At 46.6% G+C, this 17737-nt stretch overlaps 1 protein-coding gene across 5 annotated transcripts in view; it reads right to left on the bottom strand.

The window, feature by feature from the left end:
• The window catches only part of LOC119965249 (glutamine--fructose-6-phosphate aminotransferase [isomerizing] 2-like), a 206590-nt gene that overhangs the window by 123648 nt on the left and 65205 nt on the right, over positions 1–17737 (bottom strand). For 2 of the 5 annotated variants that reach the window (XM_038795738.1, XM_038795739.1), the window contains exon 1: positions 8396–8529. The exons of the other annotated variants lie outside the window; for them this stretch is intronic. In XM_038795738.1, the coding sequence (XP_038651666.1) occupies positions 8396–8402 (7 nt within the window). In that variant the 5' untranslated portion in view covers positions 8403–8529. Of the gene's footprint in view, positions 1–8395; positions 8530–17737 lie in introns of those variants that run through there. 5 annotated transcript variants of the gene reach the window in all.

Below are 17737 nucleotides of genomic sequence, written 5' to 3'. Positions count from 1 at the left end.
TGGGCCCACAACATCTCGGATTCCTAGTTTTAGTTGTTAGATCTGTTCAAAATCTGGAGGCGGAGATGTGGTTGGTGTTGAGCAGCCAGAAAAGGCTGAGGGAGAAGCTGGGGGATGCAGAGAACTGCTACAGATCTGCAGATTGTGGAGAAGCCCAAACGTGTTGAAGGAGGAAGGCTGGCAAGTATGTGGTGAGCATGTTGGAGAAGCTGATAGGAGAGGGGGCCTTTAACTGGCCCCTTGAGGTGGATCAAGCACACAGGGTGCTGAGGAGGCCACAGGTAGGGGAGCCACTGGGGACAATGGTGGTTAGGCTGCATCTGTTCTTGGATAAGGAGAAGATCCGGAGGTGGGCGAGGCAAACCAAGAAGTGTACCTGGGAGGGGAGTGAGCTCCAGATTTACCAGAACCTAGCTGCGGAGCTGGTGAAGCGGAGGGAAGGGTATATTGGATAAAGACCACCCTCTACAAGAAGGGGGTGATGTTCTAGATTTTGTACCCTGTCCACTTGTGGATGACGCACCAGAAGCAAGAAAGAGACCATAGACTGGAAGGAGGGTGAGAACATTGAACTTTGGAGAGAAGTTTTGTGTAAAGTGTGGGGCACATTGGGTGGGTGGATTGGGACAGGGTATGAACGGGGAGCAGAGATGATGAGTGCGACTTTTGATTTTCATTGTTGACTGGTTGTTGGGAGGGTTGGGAGGGTGAGGGGTAGTCAGATGCATCGGACGGGCCCCACCATGATAGCTGGGTGGGCTAGTTAACGGGAGTGAAGTGGGTGTTTGCTAGGAGGAGGATGTGGGGGAGGGGGGAATGTGTTGGTTCTTTCTTTGGGTGTGGGGAAGGGAAGGATTGCTGACAAGGGTGTGGTTGGTGTGGAGCAGTTGGCTAGGGAGAGATGGTGGTGGACATCTTGGGGTGGGCCTGGAAGAGTATGTGACATGGGTCGGGTGGCTTGAAAAGGGGGGAAAAGGTTGGGTTGATCGGCAGGGAGCCCCCCGAACCAGCTGGTTACTTGGAACGTGTGAGGGTTGAATGGGCTGGTTAAGCGGCCGCGTGTTTTCGCACACTTCGAGTTTGAAGGCGGACGTTGTGTCTTTGCAGGAGATGCACCTGAAGTTGGGGGACCAGACGAGGCTGCAGAAGGGATGGGTGGGGTAGGTGTTCCACTCAGGGTTGGACATAAAGACAAGGGGGTAGCCGCTCTGGTTAATAAGAAAGTGGCATTTGAGGCGGGGCATTGTGGCCGATCAGGGGGCAGATGTGCGATGGTCAGTGAGAAGCTGGACGGGATGCCGGTAGTTCTGGAGGATGTTTATGCCCCGAACTTGGACGACGTAGACCTTGAGGCGGGTGTTAGGGAGGATCCCAGACCTGGACACGCACCGACTGATAATGGGGGGGGGGGTATTTTAACATGGTTCTGGATCTGAAGATGGACCGGTCGAGTCCCAAGTCATCAAAGGTGTTGGCAGTGACAAGGGAGTTGAGGGGGTTCATGGATTTTATGGGGGGCAAACCAATGGAGGTGGAGGGCGAAGGAGTTTCCGTACTTCTCGCATGTGTATCGGATGTATTCCCTCTCTATTTCTTTGTGATGGATAAGGCGCTGCTGGCGGGTGTGGCCGACTCAGAGTATTCAACCCTCGTGCTTTCCGACCACGCACCACACTGGGTGGATTTGCAGGTGGTACAGCGAGAGGCCCAATGGCCACAGTGGAGGTTGGATGTGGGGTTGTTGGCGGATGAGGGAATATGCAAAAGGAAAAAGGCCGCCATACAAGGCTATATGGAGCGAAATGATACGGGGTTGGTCACGGCCTCCATGTTGTGGGAGGCACTTAAGACGGTAGTAAGGGGTGAACTTATTTTGATCTGGGAGAGGTTGGAATGGGAGGAGAGAAAAAGGATGGCAGATGAGATTCTGAGGGTGGATCTGAAGTACAGAGGAGGGGTTGCTAAAGGAGATGGAGTCCAGGTCGGTGTCCAAAGGAAAGACAGTAGGGCAATTGCGGAGGGCCATAGGGGCAGTGCACGAGGACGGGGAAAAGGCAAGTAGGATGTTGGCCCACCAGCTGAGGAAGCAGGCAGCGGCCAGGGAGATTGGTAGGGTGAGGGATGAGAGGAATAAGATGGTGTTGGACCCAGAGGGGGTAAATGTGGTATTTGATGCATTCTTTAGAAGGCTGTGCGAGTCGGAGCTTCCGCCTGGGGAGGAGGGAATGAGACAGTTTCTGGATGGGTTGGGGTTCCTTAGGGTGGAGGAGGATAGGGTGCAGAGATTGGGGGCCCCAATCAGGCTGAGGAGGTGATAGATGGTGTTGGTGCGATGCAGGGAGGGAAGGCCCCACGGCCAGACAGGTCGCCAGTGTAGTTTTACAAGACGTTTGGTGCGGAGTTGGGGCCTCTGCTAGTGAGAATGTATAATGAGGCAAGAGATAGGGGGGAGCTCCCTCCCACATTGTAGCAGACGTCCATTTCCCTGATTTTGATGGAAGACAAGGACCCTGCAGTGTGGGCCATACCGCCCAATATCATTGCTTAATGTTGATGCGAACTTGTTAGCGAAGGTGTTAGCGTCACGAATGGAGGATTGCGTGTCAGGGATCATAGGGGAGTACCAGACGTGATTTTTGAAGGGATGGCATTTGTTGGCGAATGGGCGCAGGCTGCTTAATGTTATTACAATGCCCTCTGAGGGGCAGAAGGTAGAGGGCGTAGTGGCAATGGATGTGCAGAAGGCCTTCAATCGGGTGGAGTGGGTATGTCTGTTGGAGGTACTGGGTCGATTCGGATTTGGCCAGGAGTATGCAGATTGGGTTCAGCTGCTTTACAGGGCAAAGATGGCAAGTGTCCGGATGAACAGGATGAGCTTGGGGTACTTTGAGCTACATCGGGGTGGACAAGGCAGGGGTAGGAGTGCTTGCTCTCCCCACTGCTTTTCGCCTTGGAGATAGAGCCAGTGGTGATGAGACTTAGGGTATGAGGGGTTGGAAAGGGATTGAGTGGGGGGAGGGGGGGGGGGGGGGGGGGGGTCAGGAGAGGAGCTGCGTGGCGAGGGCAAGTTTTTGGTATTTAGGAATGGGTGCAGTTACCTAAATTGAACTTGGCGTGGCTGGTGGAGTGGATGAAGGCGGATTTCAAGAGTCGGGATGTGTTGCCGCTACAACGCTGGACACTTGCAAATGACAGTGTTGCCCAGGTTTTTGTTGGCATTCCAGAACCTCCCCATCTTTGTTCCCAAGTCCTTTTTTAGGAAGGCAAACGGGATAATTTTGGTGTTTGTTTGGGCAGGGAAAACCCTGCAGGTGACGAGCGTTGGACATTGCCAAGTTTGATGAATTATTACTGGCCAGCGAACACTACAATGGTGAGGAAATGGGCTGTGGAGGAGGGTTTGGCGCGGGGGCGGGTGGAGGCTGCGCCGCATAGGGGGACGTGACTGAGGGCATTGTTTTTGGTGCCCCATTTGTTTTATCCCATCCAGTGCTCTGTGAGCCCAGTGGTGGTTTCAGCTTTGCCGGTATACAGCCAGTGAAGGCAACATTTTGGATTAGAGGGCATGTTGGTGTGGGCACCGATATGTGATAATCACAGGTTTGTGCTGGCGGGCTGGATGCGAGGTTCCGGGGATGGCGGCAGGTGAGGATAGAGTACTTTAGGGGGTTGTTTATAGGGGGTAAGGTTGCAGGTCTGGAGGAGTCGGAGGAAACGTATGAGTTGCCCAAAGGGAATGGTTTCAGGTACCTGCAGGTGAAGGATTTTGTGAGGAGAGAGGTGCCGTCCTTCCCGGGGCTGCCGCCTCCAGTGTTCCAGGACAAGTTGTTGTCGGAGGATGATATTAGGGATGGGAGGGTGTCGGACATCTGCAGTGAGTTGACGGAGCGGGAGGGCGTTCCAGTGGAGGAGATCAAGCATAAATGGGAGGAGGAGTTGGGCGGGGAGGTGCGCTCCGGAACGTGGAAACAGGCTCTGCGGAGGGTGAACGCGTCGTTGCCATGTGCGAGATTAAGCCTCATCCAGCTTCAGGTGGTGTATAGGGCATATGACGGTTGCGAGGATGAGCCGATTCTTGGCAGTGGGGTGGAGGATAGGTGTGGGCGGGGTGGAGGATAGATGTGGGCGGGGTGGAGGATAGGTGTGGGCGGTGTGCAGGGCGGGATGAATCATGTCCACATGTCTGGGCGTGTCCGAGGTTGTGGGGGTTCTTGGAACTGATGTCTGAGGTTCTGGATGTTCAGGTGGCGCCGAGTCTGGAGGTGGTGATATTTGTTGTGTCGGAAGATCTCGGAATCCAGGTGGCGGGAAAGGCCGATGTATTGGCCTTTGCCTCCCTGATAGCCCCGAAATGGATGCTGGCATCATCGGAGCTGCCGAAGGCGGGATTTTGCCTGAGTGACCTGGCAGAATTCCTGTGTTTGGAGAATGTCAAGTTCGCCTGGAGGGGATCGGAGGAGAGGTTCACCCAGAGGTGGAAACCATTCATTGATTCCTTCAAGGTGAATTGAGGGGTCAGCATGGTGGTTGGGGGTGGGGGGGTGGGGGGCAGTGGTTTCTGTTCATGTTTGGTCTTCTGATATTTTCATGTATATACGTAAAATGCCTTTAATAAAAATGTATATATTTTTTAACTATTTGTTTATATTTTTGTCAAATCGCTTCAATATTTTTCCCATTATATATCCTGATATAACTACTGAAGTAAAATTGTACATAAGTGTTCAGATCATATTTAACAATGTAAAAGTACCTATTAGCCAAAATGTTTTTGCAGAGTTTTTGAACTGGTTTGCAAGTGACTGGGGAGGATGTCCTGAAGAAAAATCATCCTACTGCTCCTCTCATGCAAAATGACTTCATTCATTCAGTGAGGGGCTCAGGAATATTTTTTAAATTATAAACATTTGGTTACGATTACTCCCTTGCTATTTCAAATAGGGATAACGTATTTCAGGTCCAGATGATTTAATAACTGCGGATATATTTTTTCCCAAATCACATTTTAGTTTGGAGTAACACAATGAGCAAATTCAAAATTAGCAGAGTGGTTATCACTCGGGCTTCACAGCGCCAGGGTCCCAGGTTCGATTCCCTGCTAGGTCACTGTCTGTGCGGAGTCTGCACGTTCTCCCAGTGTCTACATGGGTTTTCTCCGGGTGCTCCGGTTTCCTCCCACAGTCTAAAGATGTGTCGGTTAGGTGGATTGGCAATGCTAAATTGTCCTTAGTGCCCAAAAAGGTTAGGAGGGGTTACTGGGTTAGGGGGATGGGGTGGAAGTGAGAGCTGAAGGGATCGGTGCAGACTTGAAGGGCCGAATGGCCTCCTTCTGCACTGTTTGTTCTATGTTTAAATTTTACATGAAATAATCACCAAAATGGGAAATACTGTGGATTGACTCTAGTATTCGTGGCCAAAAAGACTAATTTAAGCTTCCTTTTTATTGTCTTACAATGCTACCTTTATTCTTCGACTGACTAAAGTTTCATTTTCCAATGAACCCTCATTTTTCTCCTGCACATCATGCAAACCACAAGGCTTACCAGTCACTGGAGACCACTTCTCTGAGACAGTTTGTCTCAAAATGTGCTGCCAAAAGACTGGATTAACATTTCCTGGCCTATAGTCAAACAAATCATGCATTCTTTTCACACAGAAACTGCACATGCTCGGCTTTAATAGCAGCATTTTCATGTTCCAAAACTAAATCTATTACTCTTGCTTAAAATAATTCAAAACAACTCAACAACAACTTGCAACTGTCTGAAGTATTCAAGTTTACTGGCAGTAAAACTAGAGCTAAGTTTAGGCACAAATTGATCATTACAGAATATAATCTGAGTTAACCAAAATGCATATAACCGTCACCTCACTGTCCCCATAACCTTTTCCGCAGCCAAGATCATATCATCTTCATTCCCTCTCAGGTGGGAAAAAATGCTTAACATTATGATAGCAAGCAATAACGATCAGGTAAACAGCATTTCAGAAAGATTCAGAAAAATTTGGCGGAAAAAGATTAGAAGATTATTGAATGTAAAAACTTATGTCACATTAGAAGCCAACATCTTAAAACAATATTCATTAACTTATTAAGTGAAGACAATACCCATTGACTAAGAATTGCAAATTTTATGTTAGTTCAATACTAACATTCATCAGCTCCAAATCATTTCAGTCCATTGGCATTTTAAAAATTTTTAAATTCAATTGGCTAGATCCATTGGCAGTGTGTCATCTGGGTGATAAAGCTAAAGACTTACTTTAAATTAACGTGCTCAATTAAATACATAACCAAGATTAAAAGAAATACATTATTTCTCAATCATCAATCAAAAATTTTAAAAAAAATTTGGAGTACCCAATTATTTTTTGTCCCCGATTAAGGGGTAATTTAATGTTGCCAATCCACCTACCTGGAACACCTTTTGGGTTGTGGGAGTGAGATCCATGCAGACACGGGGAGAATGTGCAAACTCCACACCTACACTGACCCAGGGCCGGGATAGAACCCAGGTCCTCAGCGCCGTGAGGAAGTAGTGCTAACCACTGCACCGCAGTGTTGCCTATCAGTGAAAAGTTTAGTTAACAATTTGCGCTTCAGTATGACTAATAAAGTCAAACATTTTTATAATATTATTCAAAACCACAGGCAGAAGCTAAAACAACAGTTACAATCTCTTAGAGCATTTAGAATTTGCAGCCTAACAATGATTCACATCAAAACAATGAACATATTTTTCAGATGTTCACGGAACTTCTATGAACTCTCCTGTATTAAGTACTTTTAGATTAGATTTAAAAGGATTCTAGTCTATTATGATTGCTATAGTGAGTATGGGGAATTAGAGCTAGGATGTTTACAGGTGATGTTGGGAATGGTGGCAGAAATCCAGAGTCTCTTAAAAATGTTGCTGAGGTTAGGTTAGTTGCAAATTTCAAAAGTTGAACTGATAGATTGTTAAGTAAGGAAATGAAGGCAGATCAACTATAATCCAATTGAATGATGGACCAGACTCGAGGGTTTGAATGGCCTGTTACTTGTAAGCAATTCTACAAAGCCACCACCAAATAGCCAGACCTTGCAACTGTCTTGCATTATTAACATAGAAAAACGGAATGGTAAATGTTACCAGGAACTTATAACAATATAAGTTGAAATAATGGGTGACCAAAAACTATTCGAAATAAGTTTTGTGAACAGGATGAATGCACCATCCAAAATGCTATAATATAAATCACAAAAAATGATAGCTCTAACAAAGCACAGCACTCAATAAAATAAATACCAGATTTCTGGGGAGGGATGAATTAATCATACAGAAAACGTTAAATGTTGTATTACAGCAGTGATTCTCGGAGTGTTCCAACCAGCATTTACCCATCAACTAACACCAAAACAGATTACATGGTCACTTATCTAATTCGCCTTCTCCAGAATCTTGTTGTCTGAAAGCTGCCTGTTGTGTTTTCTGCATAACACCAACTGCATTTGAAAAATAATTCTTCAGCACTTTCCAACATGAAAAGTTCCTTGCTAGATATAAAGTATTGATTTCAATAGGGACGTTAGGAAACTGATGTATAGTATGAGACAACTTCCTTGGGCGCCGTTTTCTCACAGAACTAGAAATCACTTTATAAAAACACTAAAGGTACATGTCTACTTAGAGATTGAAACTCAAACCTGGTCTCAAAGTAGTTTAAATCAGACCTTGCACGACACGAAAACAATACAGATTTACATAATTCAAAAGTTCATCACAATGTCCGGTGTTCGAAACGAGGAAACCTATAAAATAATGGACCCAAAGTTAAGCTCGTTTGGGGCCACGTTAAAGGTAGTTCTGTAACGTTCATTTCGAAAGCTCTTTCGGTGCTGTGAGGGAAATGTTTTTATAACGAACCCTCATTTACGTCCTCACATGACCGAATACACTCCTTTACAGAACATGTTGTTTTTGGAAAAGCAAGCACCAGTTTTGTTATTTTAGAAAATGATACCCCATCTCTATTAATTTCAACAATCTTGCAACTTTTTCCTGCGGGGTGGAGGGTAAATCATCTTAGACGACTGGATCAATAAATCTCTGAACGCCAGATCAATCAGTCCTGGTGGGAAACACTACCGCTGCGATCTCTTCAAAATGCGAAAAATAACAAAAAGAAAGCTCGACGAGAAACAACATCAGTCATGCAGTACTTTTTGCTCCAAGTTTTCTCGACAAAATCACAAGGATGTGCATCTGCTAAAAGTAAGACTATTTTAAAAAACTTAAGTACTGCAACATAACCAAGAAAACAAACAAGAGGGAAGGACGGGAGAGATCATTCATCAAGATTTCATGGCAAGGTTCTCCCGTTCACAGAATTTAAAAAGTTGATTTTCGCTCACCGCACATTGTTAGTTAATTGGAAACAACTCCGAAGCTCAAGAAACTGTCGAGACCTCTTTGGTAAACGCCTGCGTGACTAACTCCGCGTGTGCTCTGCACTGAGCTTTTATTTATCTCCTTCTCTAAATCCCGCCCCTTAGTGGAAATGACCGTCATATCAACACCAGGGTAGACTATGGCATACTGATGTCACTGGACTAGTTGTCCAGGCAAAAATGATCTGGGGACAAGGGATCAAATCCCACCTGAGATGCTGATTTTAAGTTCAATTGATTAATTTAAGATATTGATCTGGAATTGAAAGCTCGTCATCAATGATCAGTTACCATGAAAATGAAACTCTGGGTCACCTCCTTAAAGGAAGGAATAATGCCATCCTTAACTCGTCTGCATGTGACTCGAGACCTACAGCAATGTAGATCGGGCATTTTCAAAGTGAGGGTAGCGACCCGTGGGGTGGGTGTCAGGAGGGTCGCGGAGCCATCCATCGCGGTATTCCCGATTGCCGGAATTCAAGCGCAATGGCTGCAGCAGCCAGTTTTTTAAAACGCCGGCTGCGAGCGGCTTTAGAAAGGAGGCCGCAACCGGCTTTAAAAATGCGGACGTGCTGTGCATGCAAGCCCGCTCATCAGTGTGCATGCCCAGGGGTCCAGAGAGAAACACCACCGACTCCTGACGTCAGGACCCTGACCCAGGAGAAGATTTTTTTTAAAATTCAATTCAGTCTTCCGACATCTGTCTTGAATATGCTCAATGGCTGATCCTGCAGAACTCTCTTTGATAGTGAATTTTAGAGTTTATAAAGATTCACAATACTTTGATTTAAGTAATTCCTCCTCATCTATGTCTAAAATCATTACATTGTAATTTGCAGACTGCATCCCCAGGCTGTAAACCACCCATCTTAGGAAAACTTACATTCTACATCTGCTCTGTAGAGTCCTGAGAGAATAATACCTGTTTCAATTAGGTCATTTCTCATTCTTCTCTACTCTAGATTATAGAATAGAAGGCCAGTTACCTCTCGCATTAAAGGTAAGTGAAAATGGTGGGTCACAAATGTCAGCCAGCGTGGGTCGCAAAGGTTGGCTGGACTGGGTCCCGAAGGTCGGCCGGCATGGGTCCCGAAGGTCGGCTGGTTAGTAAAAATGGGTTCTGGGCAAAAAAGCTTGAGAAACACTGATGTAGATGACTCTTTACAGCCCTCTGAAATAGCTTAAAGGTCATTCAGTTCAAGGGCAATTATGGATGGACAACAAATACTGGCCTCATCAGTGAAGCCCACATCCCAATTAAATAATTTTTTAAAACATCTGTGCCACTGATAGGTGTCTGGCTGCTAGGCAGAACTTCTTCCAACAATAGTTACCACCCAACTTGACAGGTTGGGAATTATCACCACCCAACTCAACAGGTTTATGTGTGTATACAGATAGATACACACAAGCCCACAGAACAAGGCTCAGCTCTACAGGGGGCATGATTAATATGGAAAAGCAACAGTGATAGAAAATTCAATAGGGTTACAGACAGTCATTTCTTCTGCCACATACACAAATCCAGGATGTGACGTTGCCAGTTCTGAAGAATCATATTTTACACAACACATTAACTCCAGTTTCTTTTTCCACAGATGCTGCCAGATATGCTGAGTATTGCAGGACTTCTGTTTTTATTTCAGATTTCCAGCATGCGCAGCATTTTACTTTTATTAATATATGGTATGTCAGAATGAAAGTTGTCACTGACTAGCTGCAGAGTATCCTCAGTGGGGGTAAGTGAATAGCCAGCAATTGTGGCCCAAATTCGTACCAACAACCTAGTGTTACATCCTCGCTGATGTTACTACTGGGCAGTCAGATCCCTGGCTCAATAGATTGTAACTTTTATTTTCTGTTTAGAGATGTGAATGAACAGATTTGCAGAATTGCCTATTAGATTTTAATAAAGGAATAAAAAAATTATTAAACAAGAAAAGATTAACTATAATATACTACCCCTTCACTCTCACTGCACATTTACATATATACATATGTATATAAAGATTGCACAATTTACAAAATATCTCATACTCTAATGTTTTCAGTAAATACACAGTCCATGTGAACCAATAGGCAAAATGTCATCAGCCACACCACATCTGAAACCAAGTCGCAGATGTCAACCAAAACAACTTCTGTGGATTTCTCATCAAATCCCTGAGATGCTTATCACACTGTCAACCAACTAGTCTCACTGGAACTCTGCCTTCCACATCAGTGTTTTCAAACTCCACACTTGGAAAAAAAATATAGCATCTCCTCCCAAACAGCACTTTGCTTGACTGCCTCCACCAAGGATCCACCTCCAGGATTTCTCTTTCAGTATTCCTTTGCCTTGGATTGCCACGTGCATTCAAGCTTCCACACTATTGCTCAGGTACCCAGCCATGCCAAACGAATACTGGTTCACAGGCTGCATTAAGATACCACCAAACCTTTGACTTACTTCAGATATCTGGCTTCTCAGTTTAAGTCTGCTTTGTACAACTATCTATTTAACCCAGAGCAATTTCTCTGCTTTTTACTTTAACTTCACCCAACAGGACCGTGTTCAACTTCTCGTTCTTGGTTCCTTTAACTTAACTGTCTTTCTGAGACATACGTATTTCAAAAGTTCCCTAGTTTCTGGACTTTCTTTTGTTCTTTTGGAAAGATTGCTGCCTGCAGCTCACTTATCCTGTCCAGCTTCTTCTGGGTCCAGTTTAAATCTAACCTCAAAAGTTCTTTCTAACCTAGGGTAGCTCCCAAGCCGGACAACAGTCTAGTCTTTCTTTCAGCCATTTGTTTTCACAAAAATGTGTACTCTCATATCCATACATTGTATCTAAACCAAACTAAAATGAGCCCTTTCAAATACAGAACCACAAAATTAAACTTATGTAAAACTATGCCTTTTTATTAAATACCCACAAATACAAATATAGGTTAATCAAAACTACCTCTACTTCTTTTTTTATTAAACATACATTTAGCGTACCCCATTCATTTTTTCCAATTTAAGGGGCAATTTGGCATGGCCAATCCACCTAACCTGCACATTTTTTGGGTTGTGGGAGCAAAACCCACGAAAACACGGGGAGAACGTGCAAACCCCACACGGTCAGTGACCCAGAGCCAGAATTGAACCTGGGACCTCGGCGCCGTGAGGCAGTAATGCTAACCACTGTGCCACCGTGCTGCACTTAACTACCTCTATTTCCTGGCAATAGGTAGAAAGAGGGATGTGGTCCTGTTGTCAGAATTTATGGGATTAGCAAATTGACAAGCAGGATCTTAAAAGTAGTAATTGCTGGGTTACTTCCAGTACCACACGTAAGTGGAGTACAAAAGGAGGAAAGAGCAGATAAATGCATGGCTGGAGAAGTGGTGCAGGAAGGAGGGTGTTCCATTCCTGGGACAATGGGAGCAATTCTGGGGAGAGTAGATCTGAACAGACTGGGATCAATTTCCTCATGGGGTGATTTGCTAGTGCTATTGGGGAGCGCTTAACTTGGCAATGGCCCTAATTTCTCCACTCACTATCCATCCATAAACAGAAAGGTATTTTGATTTCCCTCTTTATAAGCAGCGGCATATTTCCCAGCCCCTCCGTTTTGGGTGATCCAATTTATATTAACAACCCTACAATAAATTCGTGAGAGGATGAACTGAAGAGGGTTAGTTTATTTTTGCACACTCAAACGTGCAGAGGTTAGCAACATAACCTCCTTCTTCACTCATACAATAATAGAGAAAGATAGATTTACAGGGCAAAGACCACAGTGAAAGAATTATTGTTTCACATGTGTCAAGAATCAAAGTCCAATGGTGAATTCCTTCAGAGGTTGGCTGGCTAAACTGATGCGAGATAATTTACTGTTCGAGTAGAGTTGACTTCCACAGTGAGATGGGCACATGGAGCTGAATCAGTCTTGTACGCGATAGTACAGAGGTCCGAGTAGAAACAGTGTAGATAGGGCTAGGCATTCAAACTTGGACAGAACCCCTTTTCTGCACTGCTGCTTTGTAGATAAAAGACTCAGCTTTTCAGTACAGCAAGACAATAATAACTGGTTCACCCAGACCTACAAAGAAAAGCACAGCACAGGAACAGGCCCTTAGGCCCCCTAAGCCTGTGCCGACCGTGCTGCCCGTCTAAACTAAAATCTTCTACACTTCTGGGGTTCGTATCCCTCTATTCCCACCCGATCATGTATTTGTCAAGATGCCCCTTAAACATCACTATCGTCCCTGCTCCACCACCTCCTCTGGTAGCGAGTTCCAGGCACTCACTACCATCTGGGTAAAAAACTTGCCTCGCACATCTACTCTAAACCTTGCCCCTCGCACCTTAAACCTATGCCCTCTTGTAATTGACCCCTCTATCCTGGGAAAAACCTCCGACTATCCACTTTGTCTATGCCCCTCATAATTTTGTAGACCTCTATCAGGTCGCCCTTCAACCTCCATCGTTCCACTGAGAACAAACCGAGTTTATTCAACCAGCCAGTGGATCATGTCAAATGACTCCCATCTCTCCACATCACCTTTGCAAAGGATGTGCATTCTTCGTCTGTGTCCTCTTGCAAACACTTCTCCCAGAGTCAATCCCATCCCCCCACCTTTCACACCTCCCAGGCCCATCGAAACCTGTTTGACCAGGATTGCAACGACAGCAGCCACTCCCCCACAACACTCCCGTTCACTAACCAACCATCGCTTGCCAGTGTGAGGGCCCCTGCCCAGGCCCCCAATCCTCTCATACCCCTCCCCCCCATGACCTAGTCCCTGAAAACAAAATCAAACAAAACCAGTGCAGTACTGCGCTCCAGAAAACCACAATAACCCCAATGCCCAATATAATTGTAACCAACTACAAACAAACGTAAACCACCTTGCCTGTTCAACAAACCCAGCTGTTCCCCCACAAATCCATAACAAGGAACAACCAAAAAGAGAGATAAAGGCTAAGCACAGTCCCCATCCTCTCAATCCATGTTGCAATCTCAGTCCCAACGTTCCTTTCAGTCCCAGTCCTTCAGCCTTCATTGCTATACAGTGCCGACTTGACCCATCCGAAGGCCACCCAACTTCTCATCAGTTCTACCTTCAAGTCTTAGTATATACGAATACCGACACCTTCCCACTTCACTTCACTCCTGTGCTTCGCCCACCTCAGGACCTTCTCCTTAATGTGAAATTTATGGAAGCAAATTATAACTCCCATAGTGGCTTGTCTGTTTTCGGCTTGGGCGACCGATGTGCCCGGTCCAACTCATATCGGGAGGGTTCTTCTACCTCCCCCAATAGCTCTGCCAACATCTTTGCAAAGTACTCAAGTCAGCCTCGGGCCCTCAACCCCCTCAGGCAGGACCATGATCCTTATGTTTTGCCGCCTTGACCTGGTCTCCAGGTCCTCCATCTTGGTTCTGAGTCCTTTGTTAGCCTCTGCCGTTCCTCACCTATCGAGGTAAACTGGTCACTGTGCTGCGATAGAGCCTACTCCACTCCTTTCAACTTCTTTCCTTGCTCCCGTACCTCGGTCGATGTCTTCGACACTGCTGCCTTCACCAGAGCAACCGCCTCCTCCACGCACTCTTTCATCGCAACCATCATCTCCTTCCACAGAGCCTCCATATGCTCAGTGAACTGCCTCTCGAATTCTCCGGCCATCACCTCGGTCAGAGTTTCCACTGTGAGGGGTGCGGCCTGACCCAGCGATCCAGCCTCCGCTAACATATCTCCTACCGGGTTCACCTGTATACTTTACAGTGGACTTTCGTCCGCCCTTTTCTTTCCAGTGCTTTCTTCTGGGTTTCCGACATCCCCCGCCTTCCTTATACCGTCCTGCACCAGCTCATTCAAAAACTGCTCCTATAACTGGGAATTAAAGTCCAAAACCGAAAGCCTCGAGCGGGAGGCATCCAACGTGCAACCTCCACCTATATTGCCATCACCGGAAGCACACCCCCCCCCACCCCACCCCCGCCTTGAAACCTCATAACATTCTCATTACTCACATTCCCACCTTGTTTTGTGTCATGAGCAAACTTGGAAATATTACATTTGGTTCTCTCATCCAAACCATTGATATACATTATAACTGGGGCCCAAACACTGATCCCTGTGATCCCCAAGCACTGATCCCTGTGGTACCCCATCAGTCACCACTCTGAAAAAGACCCATTTATTCCGACTCTGTTACCCCCAATCCCATGTGCTTTAATTTTGAACATGATCCTCTTATGTGGGACTATATGAAAAGCTTCCCGAAAATCAAAATCCACATCCGCTGATTAACCCTCATCTATTGTGCTAGTTACTTCCTCAAAAAGCTCCAGTAGGCTTGTCAAACATGACTCACATTTCATAAATCCATGCTGACTTTGTCTAATCTCGTTGATATTTTCCTTTCGCTATAAATGCCAACATTCCATTCTTTTTTTAAAAAATATTTTTATTGAAGTATTTGTAAAATTTTATAACAATTACAGAAAAACAGTAAACATTAAAATAGTGAAAAAATAGACATATCCTCAATCGGCTGTCTTTACAAACCATATGAAATAACCCCCCCCCCCCCCCCCCCACCCCACCATTTTTAATTTCTCCAAGAAAGTCGACGACCAACTGCCACATTCGGGAGAACCCGAGCATTGATCCTCTTAAGGCAAACTTTATTTTCTCGAGGCTGAGAAACCCAGCCATGTCATTGACCTTAGTCTCTACACTTGGGGGTTTCAAGTCCCTCCACATTAAAAGGATCCATCTCTGGGCTACCAGGGAGGCAGAGGCCAAAACGTCGGCCTCTTTCACTCCCTGAACTCCCGGATCTTCTGACACTCCAAAGATCGCCATCTCTGGACTCGGTACCTAGCACCCTGGACATTGCCTTGGCAAACCCTTGCCAGAACCCTCCAAGCTTCGGGCATGCCCAAAACATACGGACATGGTTTGCTGGGCTTCCTGCATGCCTCGCACATCTGTCTTCTACCCCGAAAAGCTTGCTCATTCTCGCCACCGTCATGTGTGCCCGGTGGGCCACCTTAACCTGATTAACCTGGATTAACCTGAGCCTAGCACATGAGGAGGAGGAATTACCCTACTTGGGGCCATAGCCCACAGACTCGACTCTAACTCTCCTCCTAACTCCTCCTCCCATTTGCCCTTAAGTTCCTCCACCGGGGTTCCCTCCGCTGCTAGCAGTTCCTGGTAGATATCCAACACCTTCCCCTCCCCCACCCAGGTATCGGACACTACTCTATCCTGTAAACCCATGGCAGCAGAAGCAGGAAGGCCACCACCTGTTTTCTCAGGAAGGCCCGCACTTGCAAATATCTAAAGCCGTTCCCTGGCGGCAGTTTAAATTTGTCCTCCAGCGCCTGCAGGCTGGGAAAGCTCCTACCTATAAACAGGTCACCCATCCTTTTGGTACCTGCCCTCTGCCAGCTCTGGAACCCGCCGTACATCCTACCCGGCAGGAACCTGTGGTTATTACATACCAGGGTCCAGACCGACGTGCCTTCCACCCTCTTGTGTCTCCTCCACTGCCCCCAGATCTTCAGTGCCGCCACCACCACCGGACCTGTGGAGTAACGGGCCGGCGAGAACGGCAGAGGTGCTGTTACCAGCGCTCCCAAACTGGTGCCTTTACATGGCGCCACCTCCAACCGCTCCCATGCCAACCCTCCCTCAATACCCACTTCCTAATCATGGCTATATTGGCCGCCCAGTAGTAGTTGCAAAAGTTCAGCAATGCCAGCCCACCCTCCCCCCGACTGCGTTCCAGCAGCAATCTTTTTACTCGCGGGATTTATTCGCCCACACAAATCCAGAGATGACCCTATTCACCCGATTGAAAAAGGCCTCAGGGATGAAGATGGGAAGGCACTGAAATACAAATAGAACTCTGGGGAGGACCGTCATTTTCACGGTCTGTACCCTCCCCGACAGTGACAGCGGGAGCATGTCCCATCTTTTAAAGTCCCTTCCATTTCTTCCACCAGCCGGGTCAAATTAAGCTTATGCAACGACTCCCACTTCCAAGCCACCTGTATTCCCAGGTAGCGAAAGCTCTTCTCTACCCTCCTAAGCGGCAGTTCACTCAGTCTCTTCTCCTGCCCTTTAGCCTGGATCACAAACATCTTGCTCTTCCCTATGTTCAGTTTATACCCCGAAAAACAGCCAAATTGAAAAAATGAAAATAAAATACAAATCGCTTATGGTCACAAGTAGGCTTCAATGAAGTTACTGTGAAAAGCCCATAGTCGCCACATTCTGGCGCCTGTTCGGGGAGGCTGGTACGGGAATTGAACCGTGCTGCTGGCCTGCCTTGGTCTTCTTTAAAAGCCAGCGATTTAGCCCTCTGCTAAACCAAATTCCCTCAAGATCGGCATGACCTGGGCAGCACGGTGGCCTAGTGGTTAGCACAGCTGCCTCACGGCGCTGAGGTCCCAGGTTCGATCCCGGCTCTGGGTCACTGTCCGTGTGGAGTTTGCACGTTCTCCCCGTGTCTGCGTGGGTTTCGCCCCCACAACCCAAAAAAATGTGCAGAGTAGGTGGATTGGCCACGCTAAATTGCCCCTTAATTGGAAAAAATAATTGGGTACTCTAAATTTATAAAAAAAAAAAAAAAAAAAAAGATCGGCATGACCTCCCCCACCCCCTCCAGTGGGTCTGAAATATACAGGAGATCATCATCCGCGTAGAGCGAGACCCGGTGCTCCACACACCCCTGGACCAGCCCCTGCCAGTTCCTTGAGGCTCTCAATGCCATGGCCAGCGGCTCAATGGCTAGAGCAAATAATAGCGGGGAGAGGAGGCACCCTTGCCTCGTCCCCCGGCGCAATTTAAAATACCCCGACCTAAGTCGGTTCGTACACACGCTTGCCACAGGCACCTGGTACAGCAATCGTACCCACCGAATAAAGCCCTCACCAAACCCAAACCTACCCAGCGCCTCCCACAGGTACTCCCACTCCACCCGATCGAAAGCTTTCTCTGCATCAATTGCTGCCACCACCTCTGCTTCCCTCCTTCCAAGGGCATCATAACAATATTTAAAAGCCTCCGCACATTGGCATTAAGTTGCCCTTAACAAATCCAGTCTGGTCTTCCCCTATCACCCCCGGGACACAATCCTCTATCCTTATGGCCAAGATGTTAGCCAATAGCTTGATAGATCTTAGCCAATAGCCAATCCACATTTAGAAGCGAGATTGGCCTGTAAGACCCACACTGTTCAGGGTCCTTCTCCCGTTTAAGAATGAGTGAGACAGAAGCCTGCGACATTGTAGGGGGAAGGATTTCCTTCTCTCTAGC

The sequence above is a fragment of the Scyliorhinus canicula genome, chromosome 4 (assembly GCF_902713615.1).
Source record: "Scyliorhinus canicula chromosome 4, sScyCan1.1, whole genome shotgun sequence".
Lineage (NCBI taxonomy): Eukaryota > Metazoa > Chordata > Chondrichthyes > Carcharhiniformes > Scyliorhinidae > Scyliorhinus > Scyliorhinus canicula.
This window is presented reverse-complemented; position numbering and strand designations above follow the sequence as displayed.